Source organism: Nestor notabilis, unplaced genomic scaffold (genome assembly GCF_000696875.1).
Source record: "Nestor notabilis isolate BGI_N333 unplaced genomic scaffold, ASM69687v1 scaffold7028, whole genome shotgun sequence".
Classification (NCBI taxonomy): Eukaryota; Metazoa; Chordata; class Aves; order Psittaciformes; family Psittacidae; genus Nestor; species Nestor notabilis.
The window spans coordinates 100618-121094 of NW_009941505.1; the positions used below are offsets into that span (position 1 = coordinate 100618).

The window sequence follows — 20477 nt, forward strand, 5'->3', positions numbered from 1 at the left end:
AGTATTATCAAAACATATGCAGGCAAGATTCAGAACTCAGTTAATACAGGCAAAAATATATTTACATAATACATTCATATAAGTACATATTATGAACTAGATTTAAAAATGAAAATATTAATGGTCAATATTTTCAGATATTTACCTCAATGATCTTACTTGTCCAGTTTCTTTTACTATAGCATTTTCTACAAGCGTTAATTAAAAGCTAACTACTACTAACAGTTTTGCTCTGAGTTGTCTGTTGCCCTTATTCTCAGCCTCTAATCATGACTTAACATGACTAGAGTTTCCACTTAAGGCCACGCTGCCTAACTTCTTGATTCATAAAAGGCTTTACCTGAAGACAACTTCCATCTGTCACGGGCCTGAGGGGAAACAGAGGCTATAATTTAGGTCTGAGTAAAAATGAAGTTTTCCTCATTGAGCAAACTGGTTGATTTCTAGTCAAGCAGAAACACCACAGGCTGTAGAGGTTACAGGTCTATTACTGTAAGTGTCAACCACCAGTGACAGATCTAATGTATAATAAAGTAACATCAAGTAACTTGCACTTAAAATAATTATTTATGATAGCAACAAACCTTGTTGTCGAATGATTCTCAATCAGGTACCAGGCAGCAGAAAAGTTTTCACTAGTAAAATCAGCACTCATCCCAGGAAACAGTGCCTCTAAATCTTTTTGAGGAAATCTGCCTCTGAAAAATGAATATTCATTTACTCAGTGAGACATTCTTGTGAACAGCTTACAATTAAAAGTGTCACATAAAAAAAAAAAAAAAAAAAAGAAAAAAATCAAATCATATTTGAACAAGATGTAAATATAAACTTGTATCTCACCATGAAATTAAATCTGGTATTACAAGCACATGTAGCGTGACTGGGAAAGTAAATATTGAAATCTAATCTGAATAAAACTAATTTTACCATTTTGATTTTGCCATTACACATACAACAAATGCCAGTACAAAATGCTTCTAAAGAAAGAGAACTGCTGAAAAATGAGACTAGACAGACACACCATGATACTACTAATATTCACACGCAGGACCACTAATGCTGAATGTACTCAAAATCAGTTCCACCTTTCAAAGAAGAAAATCAGTACACCAAGTTAAGTAAGAGAGAATATACTCTAGAAGCTATGAACCAGTGTCTGTTTAAAACAACAGGACATCACCAGTTTGACAGTTTATAAGTGATCTTACACCATCACTTCCATTGGTTCTTGTGCACCAGGAGTCCCATGGAAACATGAAGGAAGATACTTGGAGCATACTTTCATTATATACAAACGCTGAAAGAAATCCCGAGTTAAAATAATCCCCTTGCAAAACCATACAGTGATCTGTGTTCACAGTACACAAGGAAAACCACGTCTTAAGTGAGAAACAGTATGTCTTGTTTGTTTTTCCTCAGTCTTACAATGCATAAAGATAGCATGCAAGCCACTTTCTTGTGAAACCAGATTCTCTGCAACAGTTATTATTGAAACTACAAGTAACTTCTAAGATACTTGTACAGAAAATTTATTCCATTTGTTTTAGGACAGTGTAATACAAATACTTACAGTACTTTTTGATGAAAACATGACCATCTTCATCCTTCAGTCCAGACACACCCTGAACACTTGGCCATATTCATTCCACCATACATCACCAGCTACGCTCACCACTGTACTCTTTACCATCAGCTGCATCCCATCTCCAGAAACTAATCATGGCAAACAAGTTTACTGTTGATCAGCCCTGAACTGCTCAGACAGTTGGACATGATGATAGTTGCAGATACCTTCCAACTGAAACATTCTAGCCTATTCTAAAAATTTACTATGTCACTTCTGGATTAAAATATCAAACTAAAAAGTCAGTAACATCCCTCTCTGATGCTCATAAGATAGGTGAACTCTGCTATAAAAAGTACACTGTATGCAAAAGCAAACCTGCAATACTTTGCATTTGAATTCGAACTTGGATGGGGGCAGCAATCCTGTGTTCACTATTGGAATTACATTTAATACATATGAAAAGACATTTGAATGGACACAAAAACAATGATTTGTTAGTTTGGTTCTGGGTTTGTGGGGTTTTTCCTGTAATCTAAACATGTTTCAAACCAGCTAAAACTGTTTTTATTACAAAAAGCAAACAGCAGATTAAGTGAAGTAAATCTAGAGGCAGGCACTTCAAAAAGTACTATTATTAAGAATCAGGAGTTGTTTTTAATAAGTTGCTATTCATACCCAAATGGCCATTAGCACAAGCAGGTACAAAGGACCTACATAAATAATGACATGGCACAGAATTCCTTCATCAGTAGCACCTGATTAAAGCAGGGGCATGAAACAATACCTTTTATAACGGGGTGGGGGAACAAAAAAAACCAAGATGCATGAAAAAAGTGACAACAGATATGAAAAGCAGAGATGGGAAAAGCTGAGAAACAAAAGTAGCAACTAATAGTGAGTGTCCCAACATTTCTGTGTTCAATACAAAAGAGGTAAGGCCAAAGGAGATGATCCTGCCCCTCTACTCTGCTCTTGTGAGACTCCACTTGGAGTACTGCGCGCAGTTCTGTTGTCCTCAACATAAGGACACAGAGCTGTTGGAGCAAGTCCAGAGGAGGGCCACGAGGATGACAAGAGGGCTGGAGCACCTCCCGTATGAAGACAGGCTGAGAAAGTTGGGGCTGTTCAGCCTGGAGAAGAGAAGACTGCGTGGAGACCTCATAGCAGCCTTCCAATATCTGAAGGGGGCCTACAAGGATGCTGGAGAGGGACTCTTCATTAGGGACTGTAGTGATAGGACAAGGGGAAATGCATTTAACTCAAACAGGGGAAGTTCAGGTTAGACATAAGGAAGAAGTTATTTACTGTGAGGGTGGTGAGGCACTGGCACAGGTTGCCCAGAGAAGTACTAAATGTAAGGAAGAATTACTGTGAGGGTGGTGAGGCACTGGCACAGGTTGCCCAGAGAAGTACTAAATGCTCCAACCCTGGCAGTGTTGAAGGCCAGGCTGGACAGAGCCTTGGGCGACATGACCTAGTGTGTGGAGTCCCTGCCCATGGCAGGGGGGCTGGAGCTAAATGATCTTAAGGTCCTTTCCAACCCTAACTATTCTATAATTCTATGATAATGTTAATATAAAAAACCTACAAACATAAGTAGAGAGATTCATGACTACCAATATACTTGCATTTCAAAAAAAAAGGAATGCCAGTTACTGAGCAGAAAATGCCGATGGACGTAAGAAGGAGAAAGTTTTTATTTATCTTTCTTTTAAAGCTGTTTTAAGAAATATTATTTTTCAAAGTAGCAAAAAGTGCCAAACAGGTACACGAATTTATAGGATAGTACTTCACATGTGATACATGGAACAGCTGTCCAAAAAAGCTTTTATATTAAATCCACATATGGTGGTATCTCTGTGAGCAACTCAAAAAAGTAAGAAATTTTCAGTTACCTCAGAAAAAACTCAAACATTCGGTGCAAGCACTATAAAAGGGCATGTACACATACAGAAGCAGAGTTTTATTCACATTTTCCAGAACTTCAATATATTTTCCTCAAACTCCAAAAGGAACAAATAACACAAAATCCACACCCACTGAACAAACATACCATTACCAAATGCTACTTATTACTGCAAGATTGTAAGACATATGCATGGCAGTTTCAGCTTATACATGAGACAGACAATTCCTAGGGAAAAAAACCACAAGTTTTTATTTATATACATGATAGTATAATATGATATTGACCAATAATTCAGCTAGGGATGTAATAAATTCCTGCAAATGAGTTTTGCCCACAGACAGTGCAACAGAAATGAAGGGTTGGGGTTTTGGCGGGAGTGTTTCAGTTTGGTGTTTGACTGCATTAAAAAGTTATCAGGAGGTTTTTTTCCAGCAGATGTATTTGTGCAGAACCATAAATTAGCAATGTGTTTATGGCTGCTTTTATCTGTGCAGACATATTTTAGACATAGTCACAACAGAGTAGAAACATGAACGTGAATGTGTGCGGTATGTTAACAATATGTTATACTCTATGGTGTAGTATCCTTATTTTTATCATAACTTTCACCAGTAGTTTTTCCACTAACAGATATGGGGAGCTTGGAATGACTTGTTACAGCTGTCTTCACAACAAGCTGCTCACTAAAAAGTTCAAACTGAAAAGCAACTGTACTTCTAAAATGTCTGGCCAGATGCATCTAAAAAGAGACTGACTCCACATACACACAAGTTTGTTTCATTAACTTCCATTAGTAAATTAAATAAATAAGTCCTTGGAAGTTTCTCATGCTTACCATTTAAACAAGCACATATGTGACTTGAGAAAGTATTTCTGGTTTACTCATTTCAGCATTATGGGGTGAACATGAACTAGAGCAAAAGCTGAGACCATGCTGATACACAATGAAATTGTTGATAATTTTTCTGTTAATTTGCTTGTTACACAAGAATCATTTCAGGAAGCAACTCTGAATACTTAATCATCGATTAAAAAGCAATCACTGTAAAAGAAAGCAGGAACCACAAATTGAATACAGAAACCACAGAAGAGAGAAGTTTACCATCCTTGACAACTCTACGTATTTCAGTACCTTTACAATTTCAGCAAAGGTACACATATTTGATTTTTATCGTAGTATGTCCTGCTAGGCAGACTATTTTATTTAAAACAGAATTAGATCTGGTACTAGACCCCTAGTTAACATTTTAAAGGAATCTCATTAATTCATCAAAACCAATTTTAAATATTGAAGTAATTAAGATTTATATTCACGTGAACTATAACAAAAATAATTTTGGTTTCAAGCTACTACACACTTTTACTTCCCGCAAAGACATTCTTAGTATATCTAGCACACTCATGCAGTACTAGATGTAGTGGCCCTTGCTTGCATGTAAAGGGCATGCACATCTACTTTGGATTCAAAAGACAGGCATAAAATCGATCCACTTGCACCACATGTGCCCATCAATACAAGTCCGTCCCTCCACTACCCCAGGCTTTCAGTACTGTATAGCCTGATACTTACTAAACCAAACCTAACCTAACATCACAGCATATGTTAGTTGGTTTTGTTTTTTTTTTTTTTTTTAAAACACATCCTACTACAGAACTTGTGAATATACATTTATATTTTCCAGAGGTTTAAGATTAGTTGTAATCTCCATGGGTAAATCACAGCCTCCAAGCAGTCACAACTGAGTAACAGCAACAGAATGCAAAGGATACTAATAAACAGAGCCTGACCAGGAATGCACTTAGCAAATTGTAATTTTTCTGTCAAGATTATTTTGCTCCCAGAGCTTCAGAATCTCATAGTATGCTTTTCAGCATATATGACAATATTTGCAGATTAAAGGCAGGTCCCAAAACAGGATACAGCCACCAAAAGGTAACCCGAACCTCAATTCCACAGGAGTTTTTAGGTCAAAAGGAGCAACTTTAAACAAACACAGATTCTGAATAGCAACCAGCATAAACAAGCTCCAGCTAACACTGCTGTATACTCCCCCCTCTGTGTGGTACCAGTCAGACTTCTAGAAGCAGGCTTTGTACCAGCTGTACTGTGTTAATAATGTATGCAAGAAGACCAGCATAAGGGACACTGGAATAGACTAAACACAACAAATCAGAAGGTGCCAACAAAGGTCTCTCCAACAGCGAAAGGACAAGGATGCACTACTATTCCCTGGTAGCACTGGGTTTATCAGAAATACGACAACAAAATGACAATCATATTTGAGAAGTGGCAGAATGAGAGAAATCCACTAGGAGTTTATAGGCTGGTAGCTGCAACTGATACATCAGCCTTACAAGCAGTAAATGTTACTATATTTTTTAACATCATAAAACTAGAACTGTATAATACTATATACTGCATCTCCCTCCCACAGGTTTCACAATATTTCTGCATGCACCTCTCTGATAAAAGCTTCCACAAACTCATAAAATTCAAGGATGAAACTGACTGCATTTCCACACAAGACACTTAAAAATAAGTAAATTTCAAAGCCTCCAGAAAATCTTTTCCTAGCTCATGGAGGCAAGCTGATATTTACCATTAGGTGGCAGCGTAAGATCATCTGTTCCTTCCTTCCAGATGAACTGTTTTGGAAGCTGGCGTGGGAAGAGGGAAGCATCTGTATTGAGTGGGTGGATACAGAAGTTTGTGGAATGTACTTAGCATGTCAGCATTTGCTTTCATGTACGAGATGGATCCACCATAATGACCTCTGCTACATGCAAAACAACAAAAACACTATTCAAAAATTTTATAACCACCACACTGCTGTTCCTGCTTTGCAGAGAATGGATTTTTTTAGTCTGACAGAATAGGTAGAGGAAGCAGGGAACCTTTGATTAAATAAGGACTTGTCATGCAGGAGGGAAATGTATGTGGTACATCTGCACAAGTAATTACCTAGATATAAATTTTCCACCAACAAAATTCAACCAGTGCCTTTATGGAGCAGGCATCACATTTTCTCTCAGAACTGTTCAAATTCTGAACAATCCTATGTTGGTAGGATGTAACCTACCAACCTGCTTTAAACTGTTGAAACCAATCCAAGTACTGCCACATCACTGTGAATGTTAGCATTTTCATACCAATTTTCCACATTTCTTAGATTGAGGCAACTACTCTAGATAGTCTTTTCTTCCTGAAAGCTGTTTAAACCTTCTGTAAGGGTTACTGGCTACATCTGCATAACACCACAGCCAGAAACATTCCTTGGGGAGGAAGGTGGCACAGACCTGCTTTGCACTTAAAGCCAGCATAAAGATAGCAATAGAAAACTAAAGCTTTGCATCAGTCTTTACTTAATTCTGAAAATTAAAAAACTAGGTTAAGTACCTATTTACTGGTGGGAATAGAATACTTCATATCATACACACAATCTGCGATAAGCGATAGCAAAGTAAAAAAAAGTTGATCTGACTGGACCTGTTCTGTGTTTTCAAAGATGACCAAACAATTCTTAGCAAGCCAGGAGAATAAATGTGTGCACTCTTCTACAAATACATCTGTGACTCTAAGGATCACCAGTGAAACATAATAACCAGCAAGTTCAAGTTTCATTACAACAGACATTATTATTTAACAACTGAGATTCTTGGTTGTATGGCACAAGAAGAGCAATTAATTGTTGGAAGACATGAAGAACTTACCAGCCATAGATTATGTATACTTACTACCTGTTTGCCTTGCAGGCTGGAAGATGGTGGTTTGCACATCATGTATACATATAACATTTAAAATATGTTGGCTATTTAAAAACTATCAGGAGGATGAGTGTAAATCCATAGTTCTTACTTTGCATCCTTGCAACTTGAGTATGAAAAGAGAATTCCAGTGCACATTTTGAGTTAACATATATTGCTCCTAGAATACATCTACTGGCAGTATTCTAATTATTAATAGAATGTATTATACCCAATACTATCTATTTCCCTGAATGCACAATTCAAACCTTCTCTTCACTTAAATCCCAGTCTGAGTCGGATTTTTTTTTTTTATCCCTGTGCTTGCCTAATTGTTTAGTGAAATGCTGTACTAAAGCACTTCTTCTGCTCATTACTTGCATGATTTTTTCTAGTATTTCAATGTTCCATTTGTAAGACTTTGAAAGTACCCACCTGAATGATGCAAAAGCTAAGATTAGTTTTTAAGCACATTTCAGTTGGACAAAGTACCATAAACTGTTTTAAAACACCACAAAAGGAATTTCTAGAACCAAGCATAACCCATACTAAAAGACAAACAAACAACAAACATATCACAACAGATAGGTGATCTAACTCCAATGTTGCAGCTTGTCTTTCCTATATCATTTGCTGATGATTGACAACTACCTTCTAGAGGGAGGACTTCTTTCTCTCTTTCAGTCTGTAGTCTACCCACTTCCTGCATTCTTCTTATCATACTCCTATCTAGCTTATTCCTACCCTGTTTTCTCACATCTATTTTTCACTGTGATTCTCCCTCGTCCTCTCTTTAAATGTTTCTTTTGCTTACCACTATTTGCATATTGAACAGAAGGCACTTCCTTCGCTTCCTTATTATCATCAGGCTGCAAAGGCTGTAAATCCTACCAAGTCAGACCAATGCTGAATGCTTCAGCTTGAAAATTAAAATACATCCCAACTGGCATACATTTAAAAACAGCTTAAAGAAGTCAAAGGTGTGTTAATAAGGAGAGATCCATTATGCTGCAGAGTCCCATCTCCTTGTATACACAACTGCTCTTCATCGTATTAGCCTTTCTTTTAAAGCATTCCCAAATTCTATTCACTTTTATCAGTTCTGGTGACAAATTATTCCAATGTCTAGTAGTGTTAACGCTAATATCTTGCTTATCTACTCCCCTTCTTACTCTATAATTGCCTTTTTTTCACTACCTTATACAACTTATTATTCACCCATCCCATACGTCAAGTACTTCCAAACGTACGAGTTTGCTTTTATAAAATAATCTCTAATACCAAATAGTTTAAATAAATAGCACATTGCTCCAATCTTTAAAGCAAATTATGAAAGTTTCTCCACTGGGGAGGCAGTTTTTAATTAAACACAGAATGTTCCATTTACAGTCACAACTATTAACAGTGTGCTGTCACTCATAGCATGAGGGCAGACCAGGCTTCTCCTTTTCCCTGTATCTTTCCCATCTCCACAACTTACCCCTCAATCCCTCTATACAATTACTTGTTATATTGACTAGTGTTCCTTTTCTCAAACTGGTCACTTTCAACCCCAGTGCCTGCCATAACTTTCATGCCTCACCTCCAATGAATTTGGAGATCAATGAACTAGGCTCAAACACTTCCCTATTTCCCCCATCCACCTCCAAAAAAAGGTTCTTTCCTATCTGTATTTATGTATTTCTGACTAGATCAAATAAATCCTAAACTAATGCTGTTCTTGCTTCTGGGGAAAAAAAAAAAAAAAAAAAAATCTATCACAATGACACTGTCTGAACTGTAACCAAGAACTACCAATTTTGGTTATGAGTTCAAATACTATATTAGAAGTTGTGTTAAAATCAGAACAAATTAAAATTAACTGTTTCATAACCATTGTATTTACAGAAAGAAGTACTGCAAGAAACCTATGGATAGAGGACTGTGCAACAGAACTAGTTATCTTGACTTAGATCACAGATAAAATATTGGAAGAGCTCTTGCAGGATTCAACAAATACAGATTTAAAATAGAAAATATTAGTTTTAAACATCAGCCAGTCACGAGTGTTTCTTACAGTGTTTGAGAACATACTATACGGGCTTTGACATTAAATGCTTCATTGAAAAAAGTAACCGGGCAAATTAGTACAGTGTCATTTTAAAGGAGAGTTCCTGCCATAGGATTAAAAATTTATTTTTATGCAATGCCTATAGAATACATCACATTGATTAAATAACTAAGTACAAAAACCCATGGAGAAGCAAATCTGTAGAAACCCACACTACTCTTTCATCATCACCAATAATAGCTTTATCACCAATAATTGTTTAAAATAGTTGGTAAAAACATCAAGAAGAAAATTCTCATCTGTACTGAGAGGACAGACTTATCAAAGAAGCAACAAAGAAACACTGTCAAATGCAAATAACTTACAGCTAGGATAAGGGAATCCAAGCCCATCCCTACGCACTAATGAACAACTGTGCCACCAGAGAAAGCAGGGACTTAAGAGAATGAGCTAACAGAACAACAACTCACTGCTAGTTGGCCAGTGCAGAACTGTGGTAAAAAGGATTATGTTTGTTTGTTTGTTTTTTATTTACAAACAGGAGAGGGAGAGAGAACCCTTCTAGTAAGATGCTCTAGTACTGTCCACAGTCCTTGAATTCACATTCTAACAGGGTTGGAAAACTGGAGAAGATGAAAGCACCACCTGTCAGAAGTTACTTCAGAGAATAGAGAATACTTACAAAGAGACAAAATCTTCAACTTCTTACAAAAAATTGTATTAGTACTTTGAAAAGAAAGGAAAATTCATACTTAAACTAGGAAAGAAACGCACAGCCAGACACTGCAAGGTGATAGCAAATCCAAAAGAAATCCCATAAAGATTTTGGGAAAGTGCAGTTTCTCCGTTAGAACAAGGTAAAAATGGATACTGCAGATTTTATCCAACACACTCCCCCTCACAAACAGAGTATTCAGCAGATGAGACCCCTAGCAATAGTTTAATTTTAATTGGCCTTTGGTTTAGGTAAAGCTAGTATCCTGAACAAGAGATATATTACTCCTGATGCTCTTTCTAGGAGCTGGCCAGGCTTGGAGTCCTAAGAGTGTCCCATTTAAAGTCCTCTAATTCCATTTATCACTCACTGTAAAATTTCTATTTCAGAAAACACTGTCATAAATTTTACCATACTTGCAAATGAAAGTACAGAAGTCTGTGGGTTGGAAAGCAGTATTAGAAATTTAATGAACTAAACTAGTGTTTTATCATATTATCAGAGCAATTTTAGCAACAGATGACAATGTAAACATCCTTAAAATCCCCATGAAACTCAAATGCAACAGTATGTATTCCATAACTACAACATATAAATCCAAAGCCCAAGGTTATTCACCAATCCACAAAATCTAAACATCACCGGGGTTCAATGCATCAGGCTTTTAGATTATCTACAGCTCTAACTGATAATACAAAAATCAGGATGATGAAGCAGGATAGAACATGCACTAACAACTCTATTTGAGTACCAAACAGCACACAACTAATATATGTATTCTTAAATCTTTCCCTGCCCTGTAAAGCATTAAATTTTTCTAGAATTCACAAAGGCATACATAGAAAAAAAAAACAAAACAACACTAAAAAAGTGGATTAAAGGCATTTGGTACTCACTTGTCTATCTCAATACCAAGTGGATTAGCTGGACGTAGGGACAAGGGGGGAATCCCTTTATTCCTATCAGTGCGCATGTCATAATAGTTCATTTCATCCACCCAGACAGCAGACTGATCCAAGATACCTAGAGAAAACAAAGCGCAGATCCTTAAAACAACAAGGGCGGTCCAGCACCATCAAATTCTAACATACTGAATTAATTTGAAAAATCCTGATAAATGTAAAATGCATGCCTAGGTAATATATTGGAAGATACATGGCAAAACAACCTGGATGCAATTATGCTATATTATTTTATTATAGCTGCTGAAAAGATATTTGTGGCTGGGCATCAATCATTACCCTCTTAGAGAGTACAGTTTCATGCACATTAAGGGCATTTTCCTGATCACAGGGTATATCTTTCATTCCTCCATGTATTCTGGTATCTGTCCAAACCTTGTCATCTACTACTTGCAAAATAAGCAATTACTTGGAAGTCATCTAGTTTGCATAATTTAAGGAAGATCCCTTTTCTGTGCCAGTCACTAGCCAAAAAGTAAGTGAATTTTGGCCACGTACCAACATGGATGACTCCAAGGACACAGGACTGACTTTGTTTCCAAAGCCTTAGCTCAGACAGTGTGTTAAGGTGAGGCACCATATGTCTTGGCCCTTGGCCAAAAATGCAGCCAGTTCTACTCCTGGCTATGTCCTTTTTTAACATACCCATCAACACCAGAAATGACCCCATCCTCATACCCATTTTCTAAAATATCAGTTCTTCTTTCCCATCAACAAAAGCTTCTTTCCAATCACCAACACTTGCACTTAATTCACCTTTCTATTATTAAGAACTTAGTACAGCTTGGGAGAAATTATGTGTTACTTAACTGTCACTGAACCACAGAGAACAAAAGCCTAAAACAGTTCATGTGAGAACCCCTATGTTAGAAAAGATAATGATCCAACTTCATTGATGAGGTGTTCCGAAAAAAGCATTTTCAATCCTGAGGGTATTTAGACTGGATTCTAAATTAGGCAGAGGTCCTAGACTGCTTGGCAGCATTATTTCAATGGTTAAACATCTCATGAGAAATACTTAAAACTTTTCATTTTGCAGGATGGTTTGAATTACAAATAAGACACGTCACTGAGAACTCAACTTTCTTTAAAGGATTAACTATCAGCTCAGGATTTAGGTGTAAAGGTTTGTATTTTTTAGGTTTACATTTTGTATTTATCTAGTACACTTAACAGCAGTTACTGGAGCGATTATGATTTTTTTTTTTTAATTTTAGAAGTTTAGTGATATTCCTTACAAAAAAATAAAGGGCTACTTTTCATTAGTCATTGACTGTTTTAACAGGATATTGAGATAGGAGGATTAATTTCACATATAGCATTAGTTATTCTATGTATGTAGCTGCACCTTTTATTGACATACTCTGCTTTTTCTAAAAACTGGAGATAGTCCTGAGGTGGATCCCTTTTAAATATACATTTTATTTAAAAGGCACTCAGTTATATATGTGTTTAGCAAAGAAGAGAGATATGAATTTGAACAAGAAAAATACCTATTTTTTCAGGTTTAAGCAGTTTGAAGGAAACCGTTGAAGTTCCTTTGCCACCAGACTTCGTAGTAACAATAATGTCTCCTTTGTCATTTTTAGCCTGTCCAACTCGACACACAATTTTACTGGCAGACATCCACTCAGCAGTTAGTAGACAGTTGTGCCCACAGATTGTTAATCCTGGGAAAAAGAAAAGAGAAATACCCTATTGGAATAGAAGTATCTTCTGAAATTCTGTAATGCAAATACATTTATTATGCTTCATATATTTTACATAAATATATGACCTTTCTCCAGTCCCTTCCAGCCAGCTACAGTGAAGAGTCATGAATACTTTTTCAGATGTTCCCTTGGTGACATCAGGTCTTTTGACCTAGTAAAACTGTGTAAGATACATGCAGTGTTGCTTAAAGTTGCTGTAATCTCTTCTACCAGTTACAGGCTACTGCAACTTTTACTTTGTGTACAATGCATCTTCTATCTGCAAGATACTAGAGAACTGCTGTTCAGTATTGTACTTACGTGAAACTTCCATCAAAACTGCATGAAAAAAATTTTCATAAGTTCACTCTATATGACTTTGCACAGCAAAAGCAAAAAAAAAAAAAACCCTCTGCAAAATATTTACAGTGCACTGTGTTTCTTACACCATATTTGTTTAGTGGCTCTTTTGGGGACACAGGAGGATTTCCTGGTTTAAAAAAAAAAAAAAAAATTAATTTACAAACATTCTGTCCTGATCGCTTCTGTACAAAATTCCAAGATACAAGACTGATAGTGCTAAATAAACTGCCTCTGTTGTACGAAAGAATAACCAGGTAATGTTCATCTATTTCCTCTTCAAAACTTTCTCATGACAGAAGGTCACATGACAAACTATGAAATAAAAATACAACATATTTTAGCCATGAAACTAACGAAATGTTTTCTCAGATCTAGAACAATCAAGAGTTTTGTTGTCCTGAAGAATTGGCTAGAACCTAATTTCTACAGTATCTATTTAGAGAATAACTTCATTAGGTTCTTCTTAAATAACATACTTACCTAGAAACATTTTGCCTTATGTGCAAAAGGACATGGCCATACTGGTGTGTTGGCTGTATTGGAGTATAAATTAGACAGCCATAGCGGTTCCTCCCCTGTTGGCTTGGCTTTTGCTTTTAATTTCTAGAAAGCTCTGACCAATTTAAAAAAATTCTTACTGGCAGACAAGGGTCAGCATATGTGGCTCAGTACCAAAGCTTCACACTTAGTTCCTCTCACAATTTAAGTCTCTGATATTACCCAGAAGACAAATTTGGCAGTTTTCATGGTCATCAGACATAAAAATGCCCTCTTCCTGCCAAAAACTATTTTGAAAATGAAAACCAAAAAATAAAAACCAGAAAGGCACTGAATCTTATTAAAACTGAAAGTAATTTTACTTAAGCAAGGACAGTAGATTTGTTATGGTTTGGTTTTGTTTTGTTTTTTTTAAATGCCTGAAAGGAGGGGAGGGGGGGTGTGAAATAGGATATATGCCAAAAAAGCCCTAAAATAAAATATTTTGGTTGTAATTTATTTGCAACATTTTAAGCAGGCCAGTTTATACTTTCAGAAGGGAAGAAAAACTCATGCATTTATGATGCATGGGTTTTAATATTAGGTTATATTATTACATGTCCCCTGGTTTCACACTAGCAACTCCTCTGAAGGAAAAAAGATAAAAAAGATTGAGGTAGGAAGTAAGGCTAACTGAAAGGATTTGTCTGAACCATTCATAAAGAGGTCTTCACCCTAGAATTTCAAAGGTTGGAATTTATGGTTAAATTGAGTAATACTGTAAAATCAAGATCTGAATTATAGCAATTTATTAGGGTAAAAATGTTTTAACAACTCTTTTGAAGATTCGTGTATCAATTGTTTTATACTCATCAGATGTTCCTAAAGCTCTCAAGAGAACAAGACCACAACAGCTGACAAGATCCAAAATGGAAGGAAACAGCCTAAATCAAATGAAGTCATGTTCAGTGAGACTTTTTGATAGTATAGATACGTATTTTTTTCCAAAAAGAGAAAACTTCCCTTTAAATAAAATCTCATTTTAATCTGTTGCATGGTACAAAGATCTTTGAGAATGTCATAGTCAGGTTCTAGTTTTATGTACCTTTCGATACATAGGCACAGGTAATTCTCTTATTGAGACTTTCCAATTTTGGTTAAGCTTATATATTGACAATTCTACAATGCCTACAAAACTGCTTACAACCACAAATGTCTTAGAAGAAAAACTAAACCTTGAGAGAACAAATGTTACAAGTATCTCCTCGATTTGACTTTTTGTATCATAAGCTATCGAGTTACAAATAAAAAGTTTATTTGGTTTCAAAGATACAAAGAGATTACTAGAAGGCTCTCTCAAATGAAACAAAAAGGCATGTTCTTCTATTATGTGATATTCTGTTTATATATATAAAAGTTTCTTGCTTTTCATTTTACTCTAATGCACCTCAAACAGCAGCCTCTAAACTTTATAAAACCTTCACTCAAGATTGCTTCAATCTCACGCCTACGAAGGCTCACTTTTGCAACTATTTCCATTCAAATCACAGGGAATATTCACATGCCTGATTTAACCATTAAAAAAGGTCTTTACATGTCTGGGGCCTTAGCACTTACTGGAGAAAGCTGAGAATTGAGCTAAGGGAAAAAAAATGAAAAAGGCAATCCATTATATTTTTTTTTTTCTTACCTCAAAGCATGAGATTATTAGCAGCTATGTGTTACAAGTATTACTCTAAAAAAAAAAAAAAAAAAAACCACCAAACAAAAAAAAACAAACAAAAAAAAAAAAACCAAAAGAGAAAAAACATTAGCAGTTTTTCAGCTATAATACTGAGGCACAGTTTAGGACATGTCTTCCTTCCAAGAACCTAGCACTGATCACTTCCAAGAGGCTCATACTAATAAACTAACTAGGCTGTTGAAGTCCATCAATCACACAAATACACAGAAATATACTCAACTCTAATATTGTTATTTGACTATTTCTCAATAAACATTCATTAGTGTACCACAACTTTGTCTAGCAGCTCAGGGTAATAGTGCTTCCCCTTTTGAAAGGCAGCAAACTGAAGGGGAAAACTGTAGTAGTTTATGCTTAGCCACAGAGTTCATTCTACTGGCCATGAATAGAATTCAGGAATCTTGGTTTACAGTCATGAAGTGAAAAATTGTTTCTAGCAATGGCTAACAAAATTCCAATGGACTTCAGGCGAGTCATAACTGCGCAACAGATCCTGAACACTGCACGTAACCAGGATGATATTCACACATAACTGATAGTGAAACTAAAAGAGATTCACTGAAGAGCAAGAAGAAGGGTCAAAGACATGTGAGAAAATTTAAGTACGCTAAGACTTTTCAGCCTGGAAAAGAGACAACAGAGCGGTGGTGAGCAAGACCTGTATGGTCAGGAGAATCAGAGAAAATTGCTTGTTCCATCTTTCAGCAAAGGAGACGTGATTATTTAAATGAAACCACCATGTTAAAAATCAAAGCAGCAAAGGAAATGGTTCATCACATAATTTGTAGCTAAATTATCACACCAGGTCTGTCATAACTGTTGCAGATACACAAATTAACTTTTACACTAATTCAAGGAATAGCAATGCTCAGTGACCTTCTCAATATATTGAAAACACTCTATGATAGGAAAGTTTCTATGCTGAAATTTTCAATGCCTGGTAAAGCAAAAAAGAAGCATCTCATTATATCTGCCCTCTCGTAGTACACTTCCATGGGTGTTCACTCTCAGTGTTCAGTGCAGGATGTTGAGTCAGGCTAAGGGTTCATCTAGCAAGGTATGGTCATTCTGATTAGTTACACGTCAGGCAGCATCCCTGAATTTACAGATCCAAGTGTACATTTGTGAAAAGGGCATTCCTCATACCACACAACACAGATTTTACAATGCAAAATAATTATCCCTAACCACATCTTAAACGTGACACACTACAGTCTCAAAAGAAGGGGTTTTGTTTTTTTTTAAGCTTACCGATGAGGTCTGTAGGCCCAGTCCCCAAATTTTCTCCTCTAATTGTCACTTTTGTCCATGAGATGCCTTCGTTGGGAGAGATGCCAGTTACAAGTGGGGGCTGCCGTGCTCGAGACATGACGTCGACTCAGTTACTGAATACTGAGTTGTTTTTATCTGTTCAGCAAGAAACAATCATTTAAAAACAATAATTATATTATGTAAAAACTATTTAAAACCTTTTAAGCTGTTCTTCAAAAATGGTAGAGAAACTTGAACATAAATATGGAATGCCACTCAAAACCTTTTTTGCTACAGTCATAAAACAATAAAGAACTTCCACACCTCCTTTGCACTTCCATTTTTTAAAGTATAGTTCTAGTTCTGAACTGTAAAGAAAAAGTATAATCAGAAAAATATTAAACCCTCAAAATGCTTAATGAAACTACATACACACACTTCAAATCACTTGTATCAGAATTCAAATGAGCCTATTCAATCCTGCATTAGAAAGTTATTATTGTATTCCTTAGTTAAGCCTAGAATTGCTAAGCTAAGCAGTACACAGTGATTATGTATTCGGATAACTTCCCCATCAAAATCAGACAGTCCCATGGGAAGAAGCCCCCAGCACTTACTTGTATAAAGCATCAACATTTATATACACTGGGAAAATTAAAACATTACTTACAGACAGTATACTAGCAGAGAACATCAACAAAACAAATAATATACCAACAGATTAACAAGAATGTACATTAAATTATTGAAGAAGCATTTTGAGAAGAGTATTCCTTTGCATCCAAAATCAGCTCTGTATAGAAACACCAGTATGCTAGGGATTTACGCAGCCTACATTTAGTTCACTGTGCAACTGATCACAAATTCCTATGTCTTATTAGCAGTTTCCTTTGTGCAGCTTTGCAGCTACAAGAAGCAGATGAATATAATCTGAAGCACATTAGTTCCCACCAACTTCTCCACATTAATAACACTTACTAAACATAAAGCTTGCCCATAGGTACACAGATCCTACAGAAGTCATAAGGCAGGCAAAAAAAAGGGTTTTTAAGGACTTCAATGGAAATTTTGCATCACCTATTCCATTTCATGACTCCTGAATTCTTCTACTAAGACACAACAACATGCTTGAAATTCCTAGTAAAAAAGACTTTCGCCTGGTTTTCTGAAACTTTACAAAGCTATCTATGATCAGTTTCTAATCGGAATTCATCTGCATTGGAAAGGAAAAAAAAATACCCTATAAGAAGAAATGTTTATTTCTAAGAAAATCTAGGAGTGATGAAACAGGTCAGTATTCAAAAACCTTAGGTACACACATAGAACACTTTAGTGTACACAATTTTAAAAGTTCAGATTGATGAAAAATATGTAGAATATAACCCAAGCTTCACAAGGCTTCTCTTACCTATTTTTATTTTGGACCAAGGTATATTTTCTATTCTTACTCAGAACCTCTGTAAATCATCCCTAACAACAAACTGCAGTAAAGTTACAGTTTCCAAGCATGTGCAGTTAGGAAATACCAGAATTAAGTAAGCTATCTTTGTTTCAGCTGCTTCTGCATATATAAAATACATTCATTGCACCATCCATATACCATGCTTCTACACAACCTCCCCAAATTTTTCAGCGTTACTAGAAAGATCTGCCACGAGGATCAAATAAGCTCCCACTGGCCAGTTTTTCTTCATGTTCTGAACTTGGATCATGCACTGAAAATGATGGATATCAGGAAGGCAAGCATAAGAAGGAAGATGTCATGGTGAAAATAATCAAATACTGCCTCCAGAACAGGATCCTCTATCTATACCACAGACGCATAACAGGTCACTCATAAAACCTTACAGTAACAATTTTTCCTTCTCAGTTTCCGGATGTCCAACTTCAAAGCTGACAGCCATACCTGAAGTCAGTGCGAAATGTTCCCTGGACACAGGGAATACTGCAAAATCCTCCAAAATATTCAGGTTCCAAATAACCACCTCAAATCTACACATACATTTGGTCTTAAATGTCTGTTTCTTAGTTTCACATATTTAAAATAGCAATGCTACCACACACTTCAAAAGCTATTTTGAAAACAAATTCATTAATATGGAAGAGGCACTTAGATGCTCTGAACACCACAGAACTATTAATATCTTCAGAGAACTTTTGAGACTACCTTCGAAGAGTGTGCAGTTAATAAGAGATTCAGATTCCTGTTGAACAAGCAAGAACATAATGTAAGCCACATCCTGGGAAGTCTGGTAAGAGCCCACGATAATACACACAATATGTCTGGAAGTAAGGTGGTTTGTTTTCCTGTTTTTAACTGGTAAACCTCAGTATTTCTTGACTGGTTAATTTCACCACATTAAAAATTGCATTATATTTTTAATAAAACATTAATTTCCCAGTTTTTTGCAAGCAACAAACTGTTGAAAAAGGAATTATGGTATATTGTATTATATGGATGCTCTTAGAAGCCTGTATGTAAAATACTGGAACGTTTTACATGAACCCAACACAAGGCTAAAGAAGTGAGTAGTCAACAGATGCAGTCCATAACCTCCAGCACTAGAACAGCACTTAAGGATAGGACTCTATCTGATAGCCACCTCCAACTATGAAAGTGAAGGTTGTGCTCTGACAGGCAGAGTCCCTTCCCTCCTGCTCCCTCATGTCCTACTCCTATTTCATTCCTAGCACTCTTTTCCTCGCACACACGCACACAGAGAAAGGCAGTCTCTGCCTCACTTCAAAACTGAGGCAATGTCCTAGTCCTGCAGCCAAACTATTTCCTGCCCCTATCCTGCTGATTTTCCCTCTGACCTCTTACTTAGAAGTTCAAGCAGGCAGGTGCAGGCTGTTAATATGCCAAAACTCCTTTCAAATACAGACATCTTGGTAATTCCTCTTCCTTACCTTCCATTCTTGACCCCAAGCCTTCTTGTACAGACAGCCCATCTGCACTACTACTGATGTACTTCCTCACCACAGATGAAAATGATAGTCCTGATCTTCTCTCAAGATCCCTAGTCCTGGAGTCAAAAGGCTTATCCAGCTACATTCAAAGCTACATTGCCACTGCATCAGCTGACAAAACAACAGGCAGCACAACAGAAATAAGCTCCCCAGTTCCCATTGCTAAACCTAATACTACCTTGAGCAATCTGAATCAGAAATTGCAGGGAATGTCTTGTTTATTCCCATAAAATTACAAGAGGCATATGCACAGAAGCTTAGCCTTTTCAGAATTTAAAGTTTCCTCTAGAGTCCCGTGCAAAGAGGATGTTAGAGAAGAATCAGGTGCCTGAATTTACGCAGAGCAAGGAGGACAAACTGCATCTATTCCTCATGATCTTACCTATGTAGCCTCTGCAGCTTTTCTTACAGATCCTCAGCAGAGCTCAAAGATAGACAACAGCTGTAAATAAACTGTGGGGTTACGTCCCCACATGGACACCTGATCACTTTCTGCAGGAAGCAGCATGCATATAGATACCAGTAAGACAACATAAAATACCTCTTTTGGGCAAATGTTTTTAAAAGATTCTGTGGAAAGTTAATCAGTAACACAGATGTAAAAACGCCATCTTCAGGAACTCGGTGATAACATATAAAGGAAGAAATATTGAGGAAAACAAGTAAAATAGAAGCTACTTTGGTATTATTTGGTTGTCATTCCCTTCCCCACCCCCACCCCCCAAATGTTATGGCTCCCTTGCATTGTTTCTTTCAAAATACCTAGGCACACAGGTAATTGCCTTGAATCAATCCCAAAACTCAAAAGTAATATTACAACATATTTTTCTGGATTTCAGAAATTGGCGCTAGATCCCCCTTCATGATGAGCTAAATAAATGTAATAAAAATGCTGAGCCTCACGAGATCTAACATTTCTTCCAAAGTATTTCCATACTTACTGTAGAATTGCTTTAAAATACCTCACTGGAATGAGAATACCACAGTAAATCTCAACACATTACAAAAGCACTACAGCACTGAGATGCTCTATT

General features: G+C 36.5%; 1 protein-coding gene across 1 annotated transcript in view; it reads right to left on the reverse strand.

The window, feature by feature from the left end:
* EXOC2 (exocyst complex component 2) overlaps positions 1–16610 on the reverse strand; it is a 108844-nt gene extending 92234 nt beyond the window's left edge. The window contains exons 1-4 of the mRNA XM_010020920.1: positions 16474–16610; positions 12441–12617; positions 10882–11008; positions 585–698 (exon numbers count right to left, since the gene is read on the reverse strand). Of these exons, the coding sequence (XP_010019222.1) occupies positions 585–698; positions 10882–11008; positions 12441–12617; positions 16474–16591 (536 nt within the window). The 5' untranslated portion in view covers positions 16592–16610. The remainder of the gene's footprint in view (positions 1–584; positions 699–10881; positions 11009–12440; positions 12618–16473) is intronic.
* Between the last annotated feature and the right edge of the window lie 3867 nt (positions 16611–20477).